Below are 20,795 nucleotides of genomic sequence, written 5' to 3'. Positions count from 1 at the left end.
TGCACTAATGAGGAACAAGAAACACTCTAATAGCCGGCTTGCCCATCACTGGTTCCAGAGCTCTGTGAGTTTCTATGCTGCCAACTGTGTTTTGCTTTGCAGGACCACATCTCTCTGGATACAGTGCTCTAGTTTCTGTTCTCCCATTTTCTGTTATTATTTGATGTAAGTAGAATGAAAAGAACTTTAGAGAAAGACAAAAGGTGCAACCTTGTACTCTGTATCTGAGGTTCACCCTCTTTAAGATTAGATAAAACAACAAAACCTCAAAAAAATTAGGACACAAATATCAATGTTTTATTTTGCCCAGAAAAGCTTTTTTCAAACTGCTATATGTTTACTCATTCATTTAGCCATTCATCACTCAGCAAATATGTACTGAGTGCCCGTGATGTGCTGAGTCCTTGGAATGTGACAGGGAGCAAAGGCTAACCCAGCCACTGCCCACCTAGAGCCACCTCATTCAATCCAGTAATCACACACAAAAAGTAAAATCACAACGATGTACTTGAGAGATAAAGGTTATGTAGGATAACAGAAGACAGGGCAAGGAAGATGTCACGAAAAAATAGTGATCAAGAAGAGAGTTCCAAAGCATGAATAGAAGTCTTTCTATTATTTTATATTGTAAAAGAAAATTTTTACACCAGAAATCTAGTGCTTAATCCCTTGAGTAAGAATATCACTGTGTGTTGAATAGCCTTTGCATTTTGGAAAGCATGTCGTGCTTTTCTCATTTTGCTAGCATTCAGCTGTGGGGCTTGCTGGTAGAGTCTGAGGCCTGTTCTTGCAATGATGCATGTGTGTAGAGTTACCCCATTGCATCAGCAGAAACACCGGCTACTCTAACAGAGCAGTGCTGATCGGAAGCCAGAGACTTGGCATGACACAATTCAAATAAAGCCCCAGCCAGAAGAAAGAAAAATAGGCATCTGATTTTCTTTAAAAACAAAACAAAACCTATACGTTGTTATGGGGCTAGAGACTGGCTTGGAACGCAGTCTGTGACCAGTGCAGGCGCTGGTGACAAGCACGGCAGCTGAGACAAGGGCTCTACTTCCTGTCTTCCCCCTCAGGAATAGGTTTGCTCTTTGCTATTTGTTGGGATTCCACACACAGTTTTCTTTGTGAATAGGAGACTTTTGTTCAGAAAAAGAAAGAAAAATTAACTAAAACTCCCTGATGTCAAACATTCTTCTAGCAAAAATCTGTAATGTCCAATATTTACACAAGTCAAAGGTTATGGGAATGAGTTCATTGTGTGCTATCTAAAAGGGAAATAAATAAGAAAATGTATTGAGTGTGCACATGTTGAAGCTATTGGCTCTTTTAAGAACAAATTGAAATTGAAAGGTAATTAGATAGGGGGGTGATACAGGAAGATATGAGGACCATGATAAAGTGACCCTGAAGCAGTCAAACCTGGGAAGGTTTTCCCCAGTAAACCTCCATTCCTGCGAGGGTTTCCTCAGATTTAGACGTGATTATTCTTGAAAAATACTGAGACTTTTGAGGATAAATGCAAACGTAAGTGATGAACGGAAGCTTCTGAAGTAAATATGTGGGAGGGTTACTACCATCTGAGAATAAACTGTATCAACTGGAAAAAACATACAGAGTGACTGTAGCAATTCACATTTTCATTACCAGATGAAATGGACTGAGTCCTGTTAGTGATCTACAAATAAATATGTACTTACGATGAGATCTTATCTAAAAGAAATGAAAACATATTACAAAGCATGGGGAAAAGTGGGTTCCTGCAAATGAGTCATAACACCTGTGCGGGCAAAAGAAAAAAAAAAAAAGGAATAGAAAATTCTACGGTATGAATTCCAAAAGCAAGTTCCTGACATCCAAATGTTAGAGCTGCAGGAAGTACATAGATGGTGATTTCAGGGTTTGCTTTTTACTTGTGAGAATTTGCTTTGAGAAAAAAGCACAGCTGCCAGAGGCATTTTTAACTTTTTTTTTTTTTTTCACTGACTTTCCTTTCTAATCCCACTGTTGGAAACTAACTTAAGCCAATTTGCGCACTTGCAATTGTCAAGAACTTTTTGGTGGGGGTGGGAGGAGAAAGGACAGTGTAGTTCAGTGAGTTTAGGTACTTCAAGGTAGATGACATCTGTTGGGTGAGGGAGAGGGCTTTTTCCCCAAATCTCCCAACTCAAGGTATGCTTCCAGGAAAGGATGTCTCAGACTGAAGCCTGCTATAGAGAGTTGATTGCTGATAATAAGGAGACACACACAGAAGCCTTACAACCTGCCCTATAATCTTAGTGTAATCCCAGCTCTGTTCTTCTGGGGACCTGGGTTGCCCATCCCTGGGGTTTCTTTGGGGCAGATGTGGCAATATTTCCATGGAAAGATTCAGCTGATCTCGTTGGAATCACATCAAAAGGCTAGACTCTTTATAAGCAGTTTACCACAGGACTGGTCAAGTTCCAAAATCCCAAGGGCCACTGCCCAAAATATAATTATTGGGATACCCTGATACTTAGATTTTTGAATTTTGTTCATACCTTGGCAGAGCTATGCACACATCTTTGGTGGGGAGATATTGCTTCATATATCTTGAACATTACTTATTTCCTCAGTGAAAAATCATGTCTACCATCCATGATGCTGCCTAACCAAACATTTATGTTGACAAGAGAAGTAGTTGGCTAAGAGCTTCTGGTAGCTGGCTCTGCAGTGTGGGCTTCCATTAGAGTCCATGCAAGACTGATTAGCCACCTCCCCACCAGTCTGTGTAGCCCTTGGTGGTGTATGCCAGATATTAACCAACAGCCCCTAAGGTGTAAAATAAAATGACTATTCACATGCATATTATACTACTAGTTAAATTATAGACAATATAACACCCTTTTAAAATTATTTATTTTGTTTTTATTTCTTATAAGCCCTTTGCTATATTAAGTTTTCATTAAATTAAGGGAAATATAATGGGAAAATTATTTGGAATGATTTTTCCCTCATAGTAATGTTCCTTGTGACAACTGGGGTTTACCTCAGGTTATCTGTAAAGTTGTGTAAACTATCTTAGAAAAGAGCAGAATAACCAATGGTTTCTAGACATTAGCATGGGTTTCTGGAAAAATCTCACATGACACTACTACCCAGGAAAGCTGCGTGGCAGGAGAAATTTTATGCTCAATTTTTAGCAAAACTAGAAATTACTGAGCAATGAATTGGGTCAATTACTGCACTTTCAAGGCTAGCGTGACACTCTCCTTTCCCTTCAAAGGAATTACTAATGAACAAGTATATTTCTGTAATTTAATTCCCAGAGTCTAGTTTAGCTGATAGAATTTAGATTACATATAATTATGTATTTAAAATTCTCTAAATTTTTCATCTTACTCTGTGTGTAGAGACCTAGATTCTATGCATATTTAATGAACTGCAAAAACATGGAAAAAGTCAATGTTTCATTTAAGTATTCCTGTAGACAATTTAAAACTATCAGGCTGTCACTGTGGGTGTCAGAATCACCTGAGAGTGTTTGTTGAAGGCACACATTGCTGAGTCCCACCCCCAGAGTTTCTGATTATTTATGTCTGGAGTTAGTCCAAGGATTTGCATTTCTAACCAGCTCCTAGACAGTTCTTTGAGAACAACTGGTCTCCATGCCACCCTCCCAGGCCCACTCACAATATGCAATTTTACATAGTGTTGTAAGGATCCTTATTTAAGCAATAATACATAACATAGGAGAAAATATCTTCAATAATAAAATTGTAGAAAAGAAAAATAGTTCTCTAAGTGACCATTCTATATTATTTTTCAATAAATAATAAGTCCATTCTCACACTGCTATAAAGAAATACCTGAGACTGGGTAATTTATAAAGGAAAGAAGTTTAATTGACTCACAGTTCTGCATGGCTGGGGAGGCCTCAGGAAACTTATAATCATGGCAGAAGGGGAAGCAAGAACCTTCTTCACATGGCGGCAGGAGAGATAAGTGCATGCAGGGGAAATGCCAGATGCTTTTAAAACCATCATATCTCATGAGAACAGCATGGGGGAAACCACCCCCATGATCCAGTCGCCTCCCACCTGGTCCCTCTCTCGACACATGAGGATTATGGGGATTTCAACTCGAGATGAGGTTTGGGTATGGACACAGAGACAAACCATACCAATAACAAAGGCTTATCACTCAAGTAACTCAGGGAAAGCATTTTTGCCTGAGGTTGAACAAATATGGTTCAGATACAGTATTTTCTAACACATTCCTAAGATCGGATACTATGCCAGTTACAAGCGTGGAAATAAGTGTAGAAGTGATGAAAATACTTGGGATCTTGTCAAATAAAAGATGCCTTTTTTCCTCTGCCTTTGCTAACATTATGTGTAAATGACATTTCTAAAATTGGCACAAATGACAGATGAGTTGGGTGTGGGAAACCAACTTGGGAAGAAAGGATAAATATTCAAGTATGGGGAAAGCTGATAGAAGAAACCTAAGAATTAAGATATAAGTAAAAACTATGCATTTTAACTAAGGCTTGTTAGCACATTAAATATTACAGCAATTATTTAGTTTGTAATTAGAATTTTATATAATGAAAAAATGATCAGTCAGCTTATGCAACATTAAAAACCATTAAACCACATGCAAAAAATGAAATTGGAGGCCGGGCGCGGTGGCTCAAGCCTGTAATCCCAGCACTTTGGGAGGCCGAGACGGGCGGATCACGAGGTCAGGAGATCGAGACCATCCAGGCTAACACAGTGAAACCCCATCTCTACTAAAAATACAAAAAATTAGCCGGGCGAGGTGGCGGCGCCTGTAGTCCCAGCTACTCGGGAGGCTGAGGCAGGAGAATGGCGTAAACCCGGGAGGCGGAGCTTGCAGTGAGCTGAGATCGCGCCACTGCACTCCAGCCTGGGCGACAGAGCGAGACTCCGTCTCAAAAAAAAAAAAAAAAAATTGGACCTTATCTTACAACCTATGGAAGAATCAACTCAAAATAAATTAAAGACTTAAATGTAATATAGGGGAAGTCTTCAGAAGATTCATCTTGTCAATGGTTTCTTTGATATGACGTCAAAATCCCAGGAAACAAAAGCAAAAACAGACAAGTGTACTACATCAAACTAAAAAGCTTCTATACAGCAAAGGAAATGATCAACAGAATGAAAGACAACCTATGTGAAATGGGAGAAAATATTTGCCAACTGTATATTTGATAAGAAATTAATATTTAAAATATATAAGGAACTCCTATAATTCAAGTTTAAAAATCTGATTTTAAAATGGGCAAAGGACTTGAGTAGACATATCTCTAAAGAAGACATACAAGGCCGGGTGCGGTGGCTCACACTTGTAATCCCAGCACTTTGGGAGGCTGAGGTGGGTGGATCATGAGGTCAGGAGTTTGAGACCAGCCTGGCCAACATAGTGAAACGCTGTCTCTACTAAAAATACAAAAATTAGCCCAGCGTGGTGGCACGTACCTGTAGTCCCAACTACTCAGGAGGCTGAGGCAGGAGAATCACTTGAATTCAAGAGGCAGAGGTTGCGGTGAGCTGAGATTGCGCCATTGCACTCCAGCCTGGGCAACAGAGCGAGACTCTGTCTCAAAAAAAAAAAGACATACAAATGTCCAACAGGTATAGGAAAAGATATACAACATCCCTACTAATCAGGGAATGCAAATCAAAACCATGATGAAGCATCACCTCACATAGGATAGTCATTATTAAAAAAAGAGCAGAAAATAAGTGTTGGTGAAGCTGTGGAGAAATTGGAACCCTTGTGCCCTATTGGTGGGAATGTAAAATGCTGCAACTACTATGGAAAACAGTCTGGTGGTTCCTAAAAAAATTGAAAACAGAATTGCCATAAGATCCAGCAATCCGTCTTATAGGTATATAGCCAAGGACATTGAAACTAGGATCTTGAAGAGATACCTACACTTTTATGTTCACTTCACAATAGCTGAGACATGCAAACAACAAAAATGTCCATCAGGCCGGGCGCGGTGGCTCAAGCCTGTAATCCCAGCACTTTGGGAGGCCGAGACGGGAGGATCACGAGGTCAGGAGATCGAGACCATCCTGGCTAACACCGTGAAACCCCGTCTCTACTAAAAATACAAAAAACTAGCCGGGCGAGGTGGCGGGCGCCTGTAGTCCCAGCTACTCGGGAGGCTGAGGCAGGAGAATGGCGTAAACCCGGGAGGCGGAGCTTGCAGTGAGCTGAGATCGGGCCACTGCACTCCAGCCCGGGCTACCGAGCAAGACTCCGTCTCAAAAAAAAAAAAAAAAAATGTCCATCAACAGACAACTAGATAAAGAAAATGTGATATATATATATACACACACACACACACACAATGGAATATTTTCATCTGTAGAACAAAATCTTGTCATATGTCAACATGGATGAACCTTGAGGACATCATGCTAAGTGAAATAAGCCAGTCACAGGACAATTACTGTATGATTCTGCTTATGTGCAGTATTGAGAGTAGTCAAACTCCTAGAAACAGAAAGTAGAATGGTGATTACCAGGAACTAGAGGGAGGGGAAATAGAGAGATTCCATTCAATGGGTGTAGAGTTTCAGTAATGCAAGGTGAAAAAGTTCTAGAGATCTGCTGCACAATGCTGGGCTTACAGTTAACAAAATGGTACCATACACTTAAAAATGTGAGAGAGTAGATCTCATGTTTTTTGAACAATAAAAGAAAACATTTTGATCTTAATATTTATATAGCTTGAATTGTTGAATATATATGGCAAATAAACATAAAACACTTGTTAAATGAGATACTATATGGGTTCATATATGCTGGAATTTTTTATGACATGGATTTTTTTAATGCTGTAGGTAAAAAAAAAATCACATCCTTTGAAAAATGATTTCATCAATTGCCCGATCTCAAAGTGTTAAGAGACTTAGAGGCAGCCACGGGGTTTGATATCATCAGGTCTGAGCCATTTCTAGAGAAGAGGAAACCAAGATTCTCCCTCTCAGACCTTACCCCGATTGACAGTTCTCTTCCCAGTGTCCTCACGTACACAGGGACTTGAGAAGAAAAGCAGAGAAGGAAAGGGTGCTTACTGAACACCTCCTTTATTTTAGCATTTACACAAGGTGTCTCTGATGAACCTTCTGAAACACAGAGGAGCTGAGCAGGTGCTCCTCTCACTGAGTTTCTGTGACCCACTGTCATAGCCAGACATCACAGCCACCCTCGCGACTCCTGACAGAATCCCTTGTGTCCCTAAAAAAACTATGGAAATACATTTAGATTTAAATTAACTTTTAAATTGTTACATAACTATACAAAACTTTAGATTTACAGCAGAAACTTAAAAAATTCTCAGCAGGAGAATGTTTAAACTGATTTTTTTTCTTGATGAGTGTGATAGTATAAACAGAATTTTTAATTCCTTTAAAAATCTGAAGTGGGAGCTCACGTAGATTATTTCATTTTAAATGGAAACATAAACATTAAAGATGATCAAACATTGTTTTTAAAGTGTATTATGCAGCTTTATGGAGCCTGATGAATTACAAAATGGAAGGAACAGAAGATGAAAACATTGGTATTATTGTATCATGGTGATTTCTTTTTAATTTTTATTTTTTATTATAATGTTACTTGTGTAATGTAAATGAATAAAATTTCCCCCATTAATGATAATCATCAAAAATGTTTGAGCACAGAGAGACAAATTTTAAGGAAAGCACACAGCAGTGTTTCTGTGTGTCCAGTTGAGCAGCCTCTTTGGACAGGTTTATACTTTGATTAGCAAGGAGGTTAATGTTGCTGTCCACTCTCTAGGGCTTTAGGGTAGTTTAATGTCACAGTTGGCTGTACTCCTTTCTCTCATTGTCTAAGACTGCAATGTAATTCTCTGCTCACTCATCACCTGCCTGTTTCTGCCTTGCCCCCATGTCTCCACAGATCATTTTGTGTTTCTCTCCAGTTGGTCACACGCTGAGAGTTAGAGCTCGGAAGTTCCCAGCCATAGTTAACTGCACGGCTATTGACTGGTTTCATGCGTGGCCGCAGGAGGCTCTGGTCTCCGTCAGCAGGAGGTTCATTGAGGAAACCAAGGGAATTGAGGTATGCTGTGTCAGCCTGCGTCTCTCTCTCTCTCTCTCTCTCACACACACACACACACACTGAAAATCTTCAGTAGATAAGTACTTTCCAAAATACATCTCCTATCAGAAAGTTATCCTGATTTGTTTAAGACGCTAAACTTAGCCGTTAGTTTACATTCTAAGGAATATGATGGCTGGCCTTTTTTTTGCCATACGTATTGAGGAGGATGTGCAGACGTGTGTGAACACGGGCTTGCACACAGCACTTGAGTATGTCCTTACTCCTGCACTGACTCACTGGAAGCTCAGGATCATTACTTCCTTGAATCATAATGGGACTTACTGATTATAAACCCTTTAAGTCCAAACTAAAAGCCCAAACAGAAATGTAGTCACCGTAGCCATGCACTGCTTGCTTCTTAAGCAGGTAAGGCAATGAATTGTGATTATTTTCATAGTATCCATAGTTGAAAAATCAGCCCCCATATCCCATAACCAGTAAGTCAAATAACATATCTGCTTATGGTTTTACAGATTTATGGGTTATATTTGTCATTTCCTCATGATGAAATTTGTATGTCCCATGGCATTTTAAAATGGTTGTACAAAACAGAACAACAAAAGCTTCAAACATTCAGATTCAGAGGGAAAAAGGATGTAGATATGAGGTTATCATTTAGATTTCCTGAAGATGAAGTTTTATTCATGTCTAGTGCCTCTCTGATTACATAGCTTGGAAAAGTGATTGCGGACATTTCCCAGGGAGCTTTGTCTTCTCATTCCATTGAGTGATAAGGTGAAAGGTTCCTAGAATAGGTCAGACACTGAAAGTGACTCTCAGAGGCAAACACGGAACTGGAGATATGTAAGGAATGATGTCTGTTTCTAGTTGAAAGATTATCATGAACAGGTACAACCCATTGTTGTCCCACCCTTACTCCAAAAGGCATAACTGCCACCTTTCCAAAACAATCCTTTTACATTTTGTTGTATATTGTATCGTTCGGCAGCCATATGGTTAAAAACCTAGTCATATTTACATGTTTAATTGTTTGTATGCAGCTAGCTTTATTGTTCATAATATCATTTTCCTTTGCTTCTACTACAAAAAAAAAGCAGCTATAGAGGTAAGTACACATGCAGGTATTCACCGATACCTACAGAATTTTGTGGAGGGAGACCTCTTCTCCTTTAGTCTTTTCCTGAAATGTTTATTAATCTAATTATTTGGTGCTGGATTGCTAGGGAAGAGCTGTCAAGCAATGTCTAACTTGGAAGATACATATGTATATATACACACACACACACACATATACACACATACATATATATACACACATATATATATGCACATACACATATATATATATGGTAGAAACTTTAGGATATTCCACTACCTCCCCTCTCCTTCTCTCCTCTACATTTACACTTAAAACATTTCCACAAATAAATGAAAATAAGAAATTATCTCTTCTAAAGTCTGCCAGGAACATTTTTGTACTCTAACATCTGGAAAATCATTAAATATGACAAATAATTGTCATAAATATTAACACAAATTTCTTATGCAATTTCCAGGTCTGTTGCATTTCTGGAATTCTCTAGGGCATCATTTTATCTTGTGATAGTTACAAGAAGGGTTCAAAATGCTGCTTTATTACAGGGAGAGAGTCAGTATGTATCTTCCGATAGCAACGTTCTGTTTTATCAGGCTGGTTTGGTAAGGAAGAGAAAGGGACCAGAGCACTTTGTTTCTGCAAGTTGCTTTCTCAAATGGTAGGAAATTAGAGCTAGTAGCATGGTTTAAGTTGGCATTTGGCACAGTGCCTTTTGAAGTTCCTTCCCTTTGCTGCTCTTTGCAGGCTTTTTCTTGTCCAGGTGGGCGCCGCTTTGAAAACAGCTAAAGGAGCTTTGATATGCCAGTGACCGTTGACATCTGCTGGATGAGGCAGGACTTGCATCATGTTAAGTGCAGAGGGCTCCCGTCAGGTGCTAAGCTCGATCTGATGGTGTCATAACGCCTCCTATAGGATGCTGAGCGCCAAATAGGAATTTTAAAAGCACTTTACCATTTCTGATGAACTGAATTGTGCCTCAAAACAAATTAGATGATTTCATTTCAGTGCAAGGTGCTTATTTAACTTCCCCACCTTCCTAATTTGTTGTGCAGGAGCAATAATTCTAATTCAGAGTACAATGTGTCCATGGTCTTCTAAAAACGTGTGGTGTCTTTTCTGTAGAGGTCAAAAACAGTTTTTAAGTTTTTTGAATGAGCACAATTTGATCACTCTTTTAGTCTTAATTTCCTTTTTTAAGACTGAAAGTTATCGGCATAATTTAGGCACTTCTTAATTATTGACCTCATTTGCTGAGCGTAAGGTACTTATACAAGGTGACCACCTTTGGCCACAGAGAAAGGATTCATTAAAGGCAAGCAGTTTTGTGTGTGTTGACATGTAATTTTCCATCAGTACACACTCAGCACCCAGGGGTACGGGTTGACTGCATCTAAATAAATGTTTGTGCTATTTTTCTCTTGCCTAATATTGAACTAAATGACAGCTGACAAGTAATGACCGAAACAGTTTGACACTTGTGTTTATCTGAAGACTTTGTCAACACACACTACCTCTCCAAGGAGATTTTGAAATGGAGATGGGAGGAGGTGTGTAAGGAGGGAGAGAAGGAAAAGCCCTCTGGGTAAACCTGGCCACAGTGTTGGAAAGGCTGTGAGAAGCTCATTGGAGAGAGAATTGGGTGAAGACCTTAGTGATTAGTACATGGGTTCTACAACGAAAATTCAAGAGAAGCCGGGGTGTTGAAAAACAAGTGATTTTTTGCTTTTCAAGGTAAAATAAATCATAAACGTCTTTGAAAGTGGGGCCAAATGAAAGGAGAAGTTACTGAATGGAAATGAAACAGTGAGCTGTCTGGTGAAGGAGTGAGATGTGTGTTGGATGGTGTAGAGTAGATCTGAGCAAGGTGAAAGAGGTCATCTTTTGGGGGCATGTTGACCAACCAATGAGTTAAAATCCTCTGTCCTTATGTGGTGCCACTTAAAAGTAATGACACAAACTCTGTATCATCAGCTTTTTCAGGGAAAAGCAGTTATTCCCCATGCAATCACCCCTTCAATTGTTGAAGAGTTTGGTAGCTTGTGAAGGAAATATTTTACTACTGTTTTCCACAACTGATTGTGAGAAAGTCCACTCTAAGAGGACAGTTATTTTACTGCTATATTTAAAGACTTGTTTCTCCAATGGTCTGTAAATTCATTTTTAAAATGGCATGCCAAACACAAAGGGTATAAAACAACATTTTGTCAGTGATAGCTATATTAGCAGAGTTTCTATTATATTAATGACTTTAAGCACAGTTCTTTCCTTGAAATATAAATTAGGATTATTCAATATGAATAAAAAGTAGAAAGATAACCTTATGCAATAGAAATTGTGTGAATTTGAGGAAAATAATTCTCATTCTAAGGAATATTGAAGCCATTTAAAAATATTAAGACAAAAACAAATGCAACCAAATTTATCTTGATTCTGCCTAAATCTTCTAAGACTTGTGTCTGGGCCAGGCACGGTTCCATCAGGCCCTCTTACCAACCCAGTCCTGTCTGTGACCAGAGCATGCGGGAGGTGCACATCCGTGTAGAAGAACCTCTCACTGGCTGCCAGCTCTGGATTTTTGAAATAATTCCTAATGAATGCAGTCTTGCCCAGGCTTAAGCATACCTTCAGATGGCTGAGGGAAGACCCAAGTAGTTGTAAACATCCTTCCCCATTCTTCAGGCCTCGACCTCATAAGTAGGGTCCAGATTTTGTAGCTGCCTAGGAATCTGGACATGCATATTCAGCTGAAAGCATACTTGACTTAAATGGAGCTGTCACTGTAAGTTTGTAGTTTTGAGGCTTTTCTCTAGGTGCTGGCCTCACCAGAAGCAGCCACACCATTCACACCATCTCCTGCTTTGTCCTCTTGCTATAAAAGCAGCAGCTGGATTTCTTTTTTTTTTTCTTTCTTTCTTTTTTTCTTTTTTTTGAGACAGAGTCTCACTCTGTCACCCAGGCTGGAGTGCAGTGGTGCGATCTCGGCTCACTGAAACCTCTGCCTCTCGGGTTCAAGTGATTCTCCTGCCTCAGCCTCTTGAGTAGTTGGGACCACAGGTGCACACCACTACACCCTGCTAATTTTTGTATTTTTAGTAGAGACGGGTTTCGCCATGTTGCCCAGGCTGGTCTCAAACTCCTGACCTCAGGTGATCTGCCTGCCTACACCTCCCAAAGTGCTGGATTATAGGCATGAGCCACTGCGCCCGGCCTGGATTTCATTTTTCCTCCACTCCTCCTGAGTCTTCAATTGCTTCTTCGTTTTAACTTTCTGGCAGAGAACCATTGAAGGTACCTTTTTCAATGACTGAAAACTCACCTAGGAAATTATTGGCTTCTGTTGGACTTTGTCTTGCCTCTGACCAGTAGTTGAGCTCCAGAATTAAAGGCAAGATACAAAAAGCATAAGCAAATAACAATATAATGCACTCACCAGATAACTCAAAACAAAAAACCAGCATACGATTTAGAAAATTGTACTTGGTGCTACATTTAACACTTGTCGCTGCCCTGTGTAATGGTAGTAATCTTACTGCAACTGCTGTTGGTGCTACTTCTACCACAGCAGCAGAACTGATACAGGTTGAGTATCCCTTATCCAAAATACTTGGGACCAGAAATATTTTGGGTTTCAGATTTTCTTTTATTTTGGAATATTTGCATTTACATAATGAGATATCATGGGGATGGGACCTAAATCTAAACACAAAATTCATTTTTGTTTTATATACTCCTTATGCACATAGTCCGAAGGTAATTTTATATAAGATTTTGAATAATTTTGTGCATGAAGCAAAGTTTTGACTGTGACCCATTACATGAAGTCATATGTGGAATTTTCCATTTGTGGTGTTAAGTTCGCACTCAAAAAGTTTTGGCTAGGCCGGGCGCGGTGGCTCAAGCCTGTAATCCCAGCACTTTGGGAGGCCAAGACGGGCGGATCATGAGGTCAGGAGATCGAGACCATCCTGGCTAACACGGTGAAACCCCATCTCTACTAAAAATACAAAAAATTAGCCAGGCGTGGTGGCAGGCGCCTGTAGTCCCAGCTACTCGGGAGGCTGAGGCAGGAGAATGGCGTGAACCCGGGAGCTGGAGCTTGCAGTGAGCTGAGATCGCGTCACTGCACTCCAGCCTGGGCCACAGAGCCAGACTCGGTCTCAAAAAAAAAAAAAAAAAAAAAAAACACAAAAAAGTTTTGGCTTTTGGAGGATTTCAGATTTTGAATTTTCAGATTAGGGATGCTCAACCAGTTCCTGCTAAAAGAAGAAAGGAAACAGAATTTTTAAAGGAGCAATGTTGTGGGCAGGAAGAAGTACAGGAGGGTATGCAGTATCTTACTAGATTTTTCAGAACTGGAAATCTAGCCCAGGTCCTAGGATTCAAACCCTGTGTCCCTGGCTCCCTCCAGAATCTTCTTCTCAGAGTGAAACAGCTATGAACAGCTTAGAACAAGTGTTAAAATGCAACACTGCTCATTTTATGCATTAGTGAGTTTTCTTTTATAAGCCATCAAAAACCACAAGTATCTTATTAATATATTCTTTTACCAACCCTAAAAGGAGCAAGAAGATCAGATAGATTGTATAGCACATCAGTTTGACATATTTAAAACTTAACACAAATAATTTCTGAGAAAAATGTTCAAGACTTACTGTAGGTATATGGCATTTAATGTGACAAAATTGTCCCAAGTTAAACTTCAAATAGAGAGAAAGTAGATTCTCTTTTCTCTTTTGCCCTTCCTCCCTCCCTCCCTTGAATACAATGCTTTTGAAAGCCCAAATTTAGGATTACAGACCAGTGTAGTCTTCTTTACTGGTCTTGGGAAGGTATCAAATCCTAAATTGACTTAGTGCTGACCTCTGGGTATTGGTTTACATTCCACTCTGCTATTTGTCATTTTCAAGAGGAATATACTGGGCACTTGCTTGAAGTGCCAGGTGGCTGGAGTACTTGGTGTGACAGAGACTACAACTGCCCGAGAACTGTCACACCAAATAGCAGAGATCTGTTTATGTTTTTGTGTTTACAGTGAGCCAACTGAGAGAGTAGAAATTAAACACATTTTCTTAATGTGGGGAAAAGCAGTTTCATCTTTGCATTTGATTATGCGTTGGAGACAGCATCACTTTCCAGAACATCTTAGTGAGGAAACCTTGAGTTTATAACCATTCAATACTGGCACTCTGCTTATTTTTATTTTTGCCATCATCATGATTAGCTGCTAAATGACTATAAATGGTTATCAACTGGTTTTTATTAAGAGGCCAAATCTAGCAGGAATGATATTCTCCCCTCACGTTCTCTCAAAATGAAAAATACAGCATTGTGTAGCCCTCGCTGCAGCGGCACCAGCAGCAGCTCCTCTCAACTCTCCCCCACGCCCCCCACCAAAAAAAAAAAAAAAAAAAACTGGAGATAAATGAATGGCAGAATAAATAATTTATGCTAATGAAATTACTGCAATTAGTAGTTCTACAATGACCCTTTTAAAAGCCACAGCTGTTAATGTCAGGAAGTGCTGTCACTACTGACCTTATCATAAGAGAAAGTGACAAATTGAGAATGCAGGGAAGACCAGTCATCAAAGAGGTCTGTTCTGGAACGATTAGAGTTTTCTGAAAAACAGTGTGAATTACAACCAGCTGCTCCCTGGCTCAGCGAGTCTCCCATGCTGTGCCATTTTGTTAAGCCCGATAACAATAGTTATTTTACCCCATTGAGACAAGTTGTCTCGGGCCACTTTCAGCTCTACCGGAAACCACTTCTTCCATCCCCGATTTACAAATGAAACTGTTGTTAAAGAGAGCTTTCAGCGCCTCCAAGGAGCCTCCTCATAAGGATCATGGCTGGGCAGAGGCCAGAGTGGTTTTTTTTCTTTCTTTCTTTCTTTTTCTTTTTTTTTTTTTTTCCTTCCTGTAAGGAGGTTACACTTGGCTGAGGAATTATTTATCTGTATTGTAGAAAGGTATGTATGTACCTTTAGTTCCCATTAAAACAAGACAGGACAGGTTAAATTCCTGCACATGTCTGTAGTGAAGTCAAGCTCTTGTAAAAATAAAGTCTCCAAAGAATTATGATTTATATGAAGTTTATATAAACTTCTTCATAAATTTTATTTTTCTGAGTCTACCGTTTGGAAATATATTTGTATCGATAGGGTCCACTAGAAACCAAGAATATTCAGAATTTATATCACATTATTTTTAACTTTTGTTTTAGTAATACATTATTTCAGTTACTGGTGAGATGGATTTTTAATACGCAGCACAATCCAATATGGAGGTATTTTAAACCCACTCGGGAATTTGTCATGATGTTGGAAAGTTGATTGTTTAAAGACATTGTTCAGGAGCAGTTGTTTTTCACCAACAAGAATTGACCTATCTCTCCTCACCCCTCTGCTTGTAATATTAATGGTGCAGGTTTGAAACGTTTAACTGCATCACCAGCCACTTGTGTGCAGTTTTCCCAAAGATGTCTGGGCATTATTGACAACACTTTGGTAAATTATGTGTGACTTTCCTAAGAGTTGGTGTAGCTCATTTAATTCATATTAATTGATTTTTAGGCTTCCCTTGATTAATTGAACCTGGTTCATCTTGTACAGAATGCAATAAATAATCATTAAAATGAGGGAGATGTGACTCCACAAATTAAAAAGTTAACTACTTCAGAAGTCATAGAGGACAAAATAGAAGGAATGTATAGTGGGGGGTCTTCCAGTAACTCACTGAAGGAGAGTTGCTCTTTTGTGGGTTTTCTTTGCCAAATAAGAATAGAAATGGTCATGACATTTTTCTCTCAGCAGCAGTGACATTTATACCCTACTATCCAGTGTGTGTTTACATGAGTTCTCACAAAACTGAGTTTCTAAGTTTTGGCTTTTTTTTTTTTTCAGTGACTTTGCAGGGTTATTGCTTCTCTTTGTCTAAAGCTTAGTTTGAAAGCAGTGGCAGAAATATTTCTCAGGATATCATGTCTGTTTCTCCACCTTCTCTTTCACACACTTGGTAGATAAAAATCAAGTTGTGAAGAGCTGTATATGTTGGCTTTTGCGTTTGGTATGTGGAGCACATAAAAACCCTTTGTCCTACTTGGCAAGAAGAAGGTTAGTCAAGCTGAATGCTTTATTGTAATCTCCCAAATCCTGTGGATAATGCTTAAAGATTAAATAAGTTTTCCTAGGTTATACTATAATCTTTTTCTGACTTTTAGGAAAAAAAATGATCATTTTCTTGTTTTTTCTTCTGTTTTTTTTTTTAGTTGTATTTTTAACTTGAAAGGATTTCACATGAACTGTAATGTTTACGTTTTCAGCCACTGCACAAAGACTCTATTAGCCTTTTCATGGCACATGTTCACACCACTGTAAATGAAATGAGCACCAGATATTACCAGAATGAGAGAAGGCACAACTATACCACCCCAAAGAGTTTTCTAGAGCAAATATCACTGTTTAAGAACCTGTTGAAGAAGAAGCAAAATGAGGTATCCAAGAAAAAAGAACATCTGGTGAACGGCATCCAAAAACTAAAAACCACAGCCTCTCAGGTATGACCAGGATGTGTTATTACTGAGTGACATTTATGCTGTTTAATTGAAAAATATATTTCCTTTTGAAGCACTACTAAATCCATTTATTTATTTATTTATTTATTTTATTATTATTATTATTATTATTATACTTTAAGTTCTAGGGTACATGTGCACAACGTGCAGGTTTGTTACATATGTATACATGTGCCATGTTGCTGTGCTGCACCCATTAACTTGTCATTTACATTAGGTATATCTCCTAATGCTATCCCTCCCCCCTCCCCCCAAATCCATTTCTATAAGATGCCAACTGGTGAAATTTACAGTTTCATGACACCAAGAACACACTGCTACTGCTTTCCAAAGCCTACAATGGAATTGGCTGATTACTGTGACACAGCTGAATTAGGGAGAAGCCTTCTCTTCTTGGCCTGACTCAGTGCAAGGCAGTGTGGAATACTGAAGGAGCAGACACAGCGGATTGCCTCACTTGTCTGTGACTTCTTCAGTGCACGGTACTTGTCGTCAAAGTTTTTATCATCCTAGGATGGACCAGTATCTTTTTTGGTCTCAGATTCTCAACCTCCAGTGAAGGCATCATTTTCTGGCTAATGACTGTGGCGAGATCCCAAAGTAGAGTCGTTTCTCCTACTTTAGTGACTGGTCTGCTCCTCTTAGCCACCAGCTCTCTGAGATAAAAGTGTCCAGGCTCATCTGTGTCCTCAGTCCTAAGGCCCCTGCTCCCTCAAAGGGGTGATGTCTCTAACTTGCAGGGGTAAATCAGGAGAGAATCAGCACAGGATGTTAATCATGTGTGGTTCTGTACACATATCATCATTATTTAGTTGTTAAAAAATAAAGGATTTCATGAAGTAGGTGTTGCTACTATAATTTTATATATGAGGCATGAAGAGTTTAAGGCCAGAGAGTCAGTGAGGTTGGGTTTTAGACCCAGGTATGTGGTGCGCTGATGCTCGTGAGTTGTCCATGGCACCATGCTGCCTCTCTGTGGCTGGAAAGAAGACATTGGAATGAGAGACTCTGGAGACTTTGAAGAGTAGCCCAGCCTTTCTCTGAGCCAGCCAGGACTTAGAGCTGGAGTGAGAAGAATTCTCTCTAGTGATCACCTCAAGACTAGAAATACTGGTGGCCTCAGAGTGAATGTTGTCAGGTCAGACTGATATGCTTTACAAGGATTGGGCCAGTGGTTTCCCCAAGTGGCCTGGGTAACCCAGCTGTGGCTAGGCTTGAAATAAACCGAGACCCGAAGGAGGGAGCACCTTTTCACATGGTCACCTTTTCACTCTGAAGGGCTCTCTGGCCACGTCCTTCAGTCACTCTGGGCCAAAGCACAATTGCCTTTTTCCCTCTTAGTTTTCTATACCCAGAATGACTCTGTGTTCAAAACACTGTGATCTGTACTAATAGTGAGTAGATGGACCACAATTAGGAAAGAGAAACCAGAGTGAGGAGGTTTCCAGGATGGTTGGGATCAAGTGGCGTTAAGAATAGTTACTAGGAAACCCACAAATAGCATATCCATATTTGTGCACCTTCTCCTTTCCTCTCAAAGAATGCCTATCTAGGCCAGGCATGGTGGCTCACACTTTTAATCCCAGCACTTTGGGAGGCTGAAGGGAGAGGATTGCTTGAGTCCAGGAGTTTGAGACCAGCCTGGACAACAAAATGAGACCCAATCTCCACAAAATTTTTTTAAATGAGTCGAGCATGGTGGCGCACACCTGTACACCCAGCCTCTTGAAAGGTTGAGGCAGGAGGATCCCTTGAGCCCAAGAGGTTGAGGTTACATTGTGCTGATTGGGTCACTCAACTCCAACCTGAGCAACAGAGCAAGACCCTGTCTTAAAAAAATAAAAAATAAATAAATAAATAAATAAATAAATAAATAAATAAGTCTGTCTTTCCTGATTCTTTTTATTCACACTTTATTTTACTTTCTTGTCTTTTGCCCCTCTCCATGTCTGTTTTCTTCTATCTGTCTATCTCATTTAAATCAAGACGGCTTTCTGTAAGAAAGATTTTCCCTGGAGTCTTGTTGTGCTAAATAAGACAAGGAAGGAGCTCTGTGTCACAAAGCATTTATATCCCTTTGAATGTCATCCCAAACTGAACCTGTTGACTTTGCCCACTATCAGGAAATGATAGTGTTGTCACCCAAACTGAGCTTTCAGTACTGTGGGGGCATCCTTGGCAAAGTGCTTGTGCCATACTTAAAAGGAAATAAGTGCTTCTACCATACTTAAAGGGTTGTTTTCCCAAATGACAGAGCTAAAAGCAAGTGGGGTACCATCCTGAACCATTGCAGTGGTGGCAGCATCTCAGCCATAGGAAAAAAGAAGAGGAGAGAGACTGTGATTTCTTAATAATCACCTCAGTTATATATTGATGAGTCAAGGGGATGGGAGAGGAGCAGGAGAAGGGAGAGCTAATTCACTGTGTCTGCCAAGTCCAGGGCTGCTTAAGTCTCTTTACTCCCCCTTAGCTAAGAACCCCAGGCAGAAAGTCTATAAAGACACAAGATGTCTTGATTGACACATGAAGTCTTGATGGAAAGACTGATGGTGATTTCTTTTCATTAGGTATTTGTGCATAGAATGCTCCTAATATCAAAAACGTGGTTGGAATATTCAATAGCTACATGACAGTTTTAGAAATAAGTGGGTTATAAAAAGGAAGGGTGGTTTCCTATGTGGAGAATTGGAGAGCCATATAGCGTAAGATCAGGTTGTATGAAGAGCGTAATGCCTATATATTGGGGCATGCATCCTCTAAGGGTCTGCCTTAAGGAATGCCATGTCATTTGAAAACCTTAGCAATGCTCATTCTTTACAGTAAAGCTGTAAGCCCCTTTTATAGCTAAATAACCTCTCTCTAGAAGTCAGCTTAGGTCATCACAGATAGTCCTAGTGACCTTTCTTCGTAGATAAAGCCTTGCTTCCACAGCTTCAGTCACTTTGAATATTTCAGAGTTAACAGCTTCCTTAGAAACTGAAATTAGGGCTTGAAATAACATAATTTAGTCCTAGTCTCTTGGGTGATTCTTTTTGCTTTATTTCTATTTTGAGATGATAATAGATTGAGAAGAAATTACAAAACATACTACAGACAGGTCCCTGTCACATCTTATGGGTTCAATGGTAGGTTCATCCTGCATAACTAGTACAATGTCAAAACCAGGAAAATGGCATTGGTACAATCCACAGACCTTATTCAGATTTCCTGTTTTACTTGTACGTGTGTGTGTGTGTGTGTGTGTTTAGTTTTATGCAGTTTTATCACTTGTAGGTCTGGGTGCTCACACAGTCAAGACACAGAAAAGTTCCATCTACAGAAATATTCCATGTTACCATTTTATAACCACACCTATGTCACCCCCACTTCCTCCCCACCTCCTGAATCCTAGTTCCTGGCCATCACAAATCTATTCTCCATTTCTGTAATTTTGTCATTTCAAAAATGCTATACAAATGGAGTCATAAAATATGTAACCTTTGGTTATTGATTTTCTTCACTCAGCATAATTTCCCTGAGATCCAGCCAAGGTATTAGGTGTATCCGTAATTTGTCCTTTTTTATTGAATAGTATTCCAGAGAATGAAAGTAGCACAATTTAACCATTCAACCACTGAAGGGCATCTGGGTTATTTCTGGGTTTTGGCTATTATAAATAAAGCTGTTATGAATACTCATGTATAGGTTTCTTTTTGTAGACATAAATCCACAAATGACCAAAAATGAATTGTTTGGTACTTGCATGTTTACATTTATAGAAAACAGGCAAATACTTTCCAGAATGGCTGTGACATTATACATTACTACCAGCAGTGTATGAGAGAGCCAGTTTCTCAGCTTCTTTGCAATAATTTGGTGGTATCTCTGATTTTTATTTTACCCATTCTAATAGGTGTGTTTTTACTTGCATTTTCCTGATGGATGATTCTTTTGACTATGGCCTAACATAACACTAGTTTCATATGGCTAAAAAGAATGGAGAAGCATGTCAGTATGCAAAGTTACCCTGAATTCATAGAGAGGCTGAAAAATCAGT

General features: G+C 39.4%; 1 protein-coding gene across 1 annotated transcript in view; it reads left to right on the top strand.

The window, feature by feature from the left end:
- The window catches only part of DNAH11 (dynein axonemal heavy chain 11), a 372,079-nt gene that overhangs the window by 213,548 nt on the left and 137,736 nt on the right, over positions 1-20,795 (top strand). Inside the window, exons 55-56 of the mRNA XM_025379290.1 lie at positions 7,927-8,088; positions 16,508-16,741. Coding sequence (XP_025235075.1) covers positions 7,927-8,088; positions 16,508-16,741 — 396 coding nt within the window. The remainder of the gene's footprint in view (positions 1-7,926; positions 8,089-16,507; positions 16,742-20,795) is intronic.

Source organism: Theropithecus gelada, chromosome 3 (assembly GCF_003255815.1).
Source record: "Theropithecus gelada isolate Dixy chromosome 3, Tgel_1.0, whole genome shotgun sequence".
Taxonomy (NCBI): domain Eukaryota; kingdom Metazoa; phylum Chordata; class Mammalia; order Primates; family Cercopithecidae; genus Theropithecus; species Theropithecus gelada.
The sequence above is the reverse complement of the archived record's forward strand: the minus strand, read 5'-3'. Positions and strand labels throughout refer to the sequence as shown.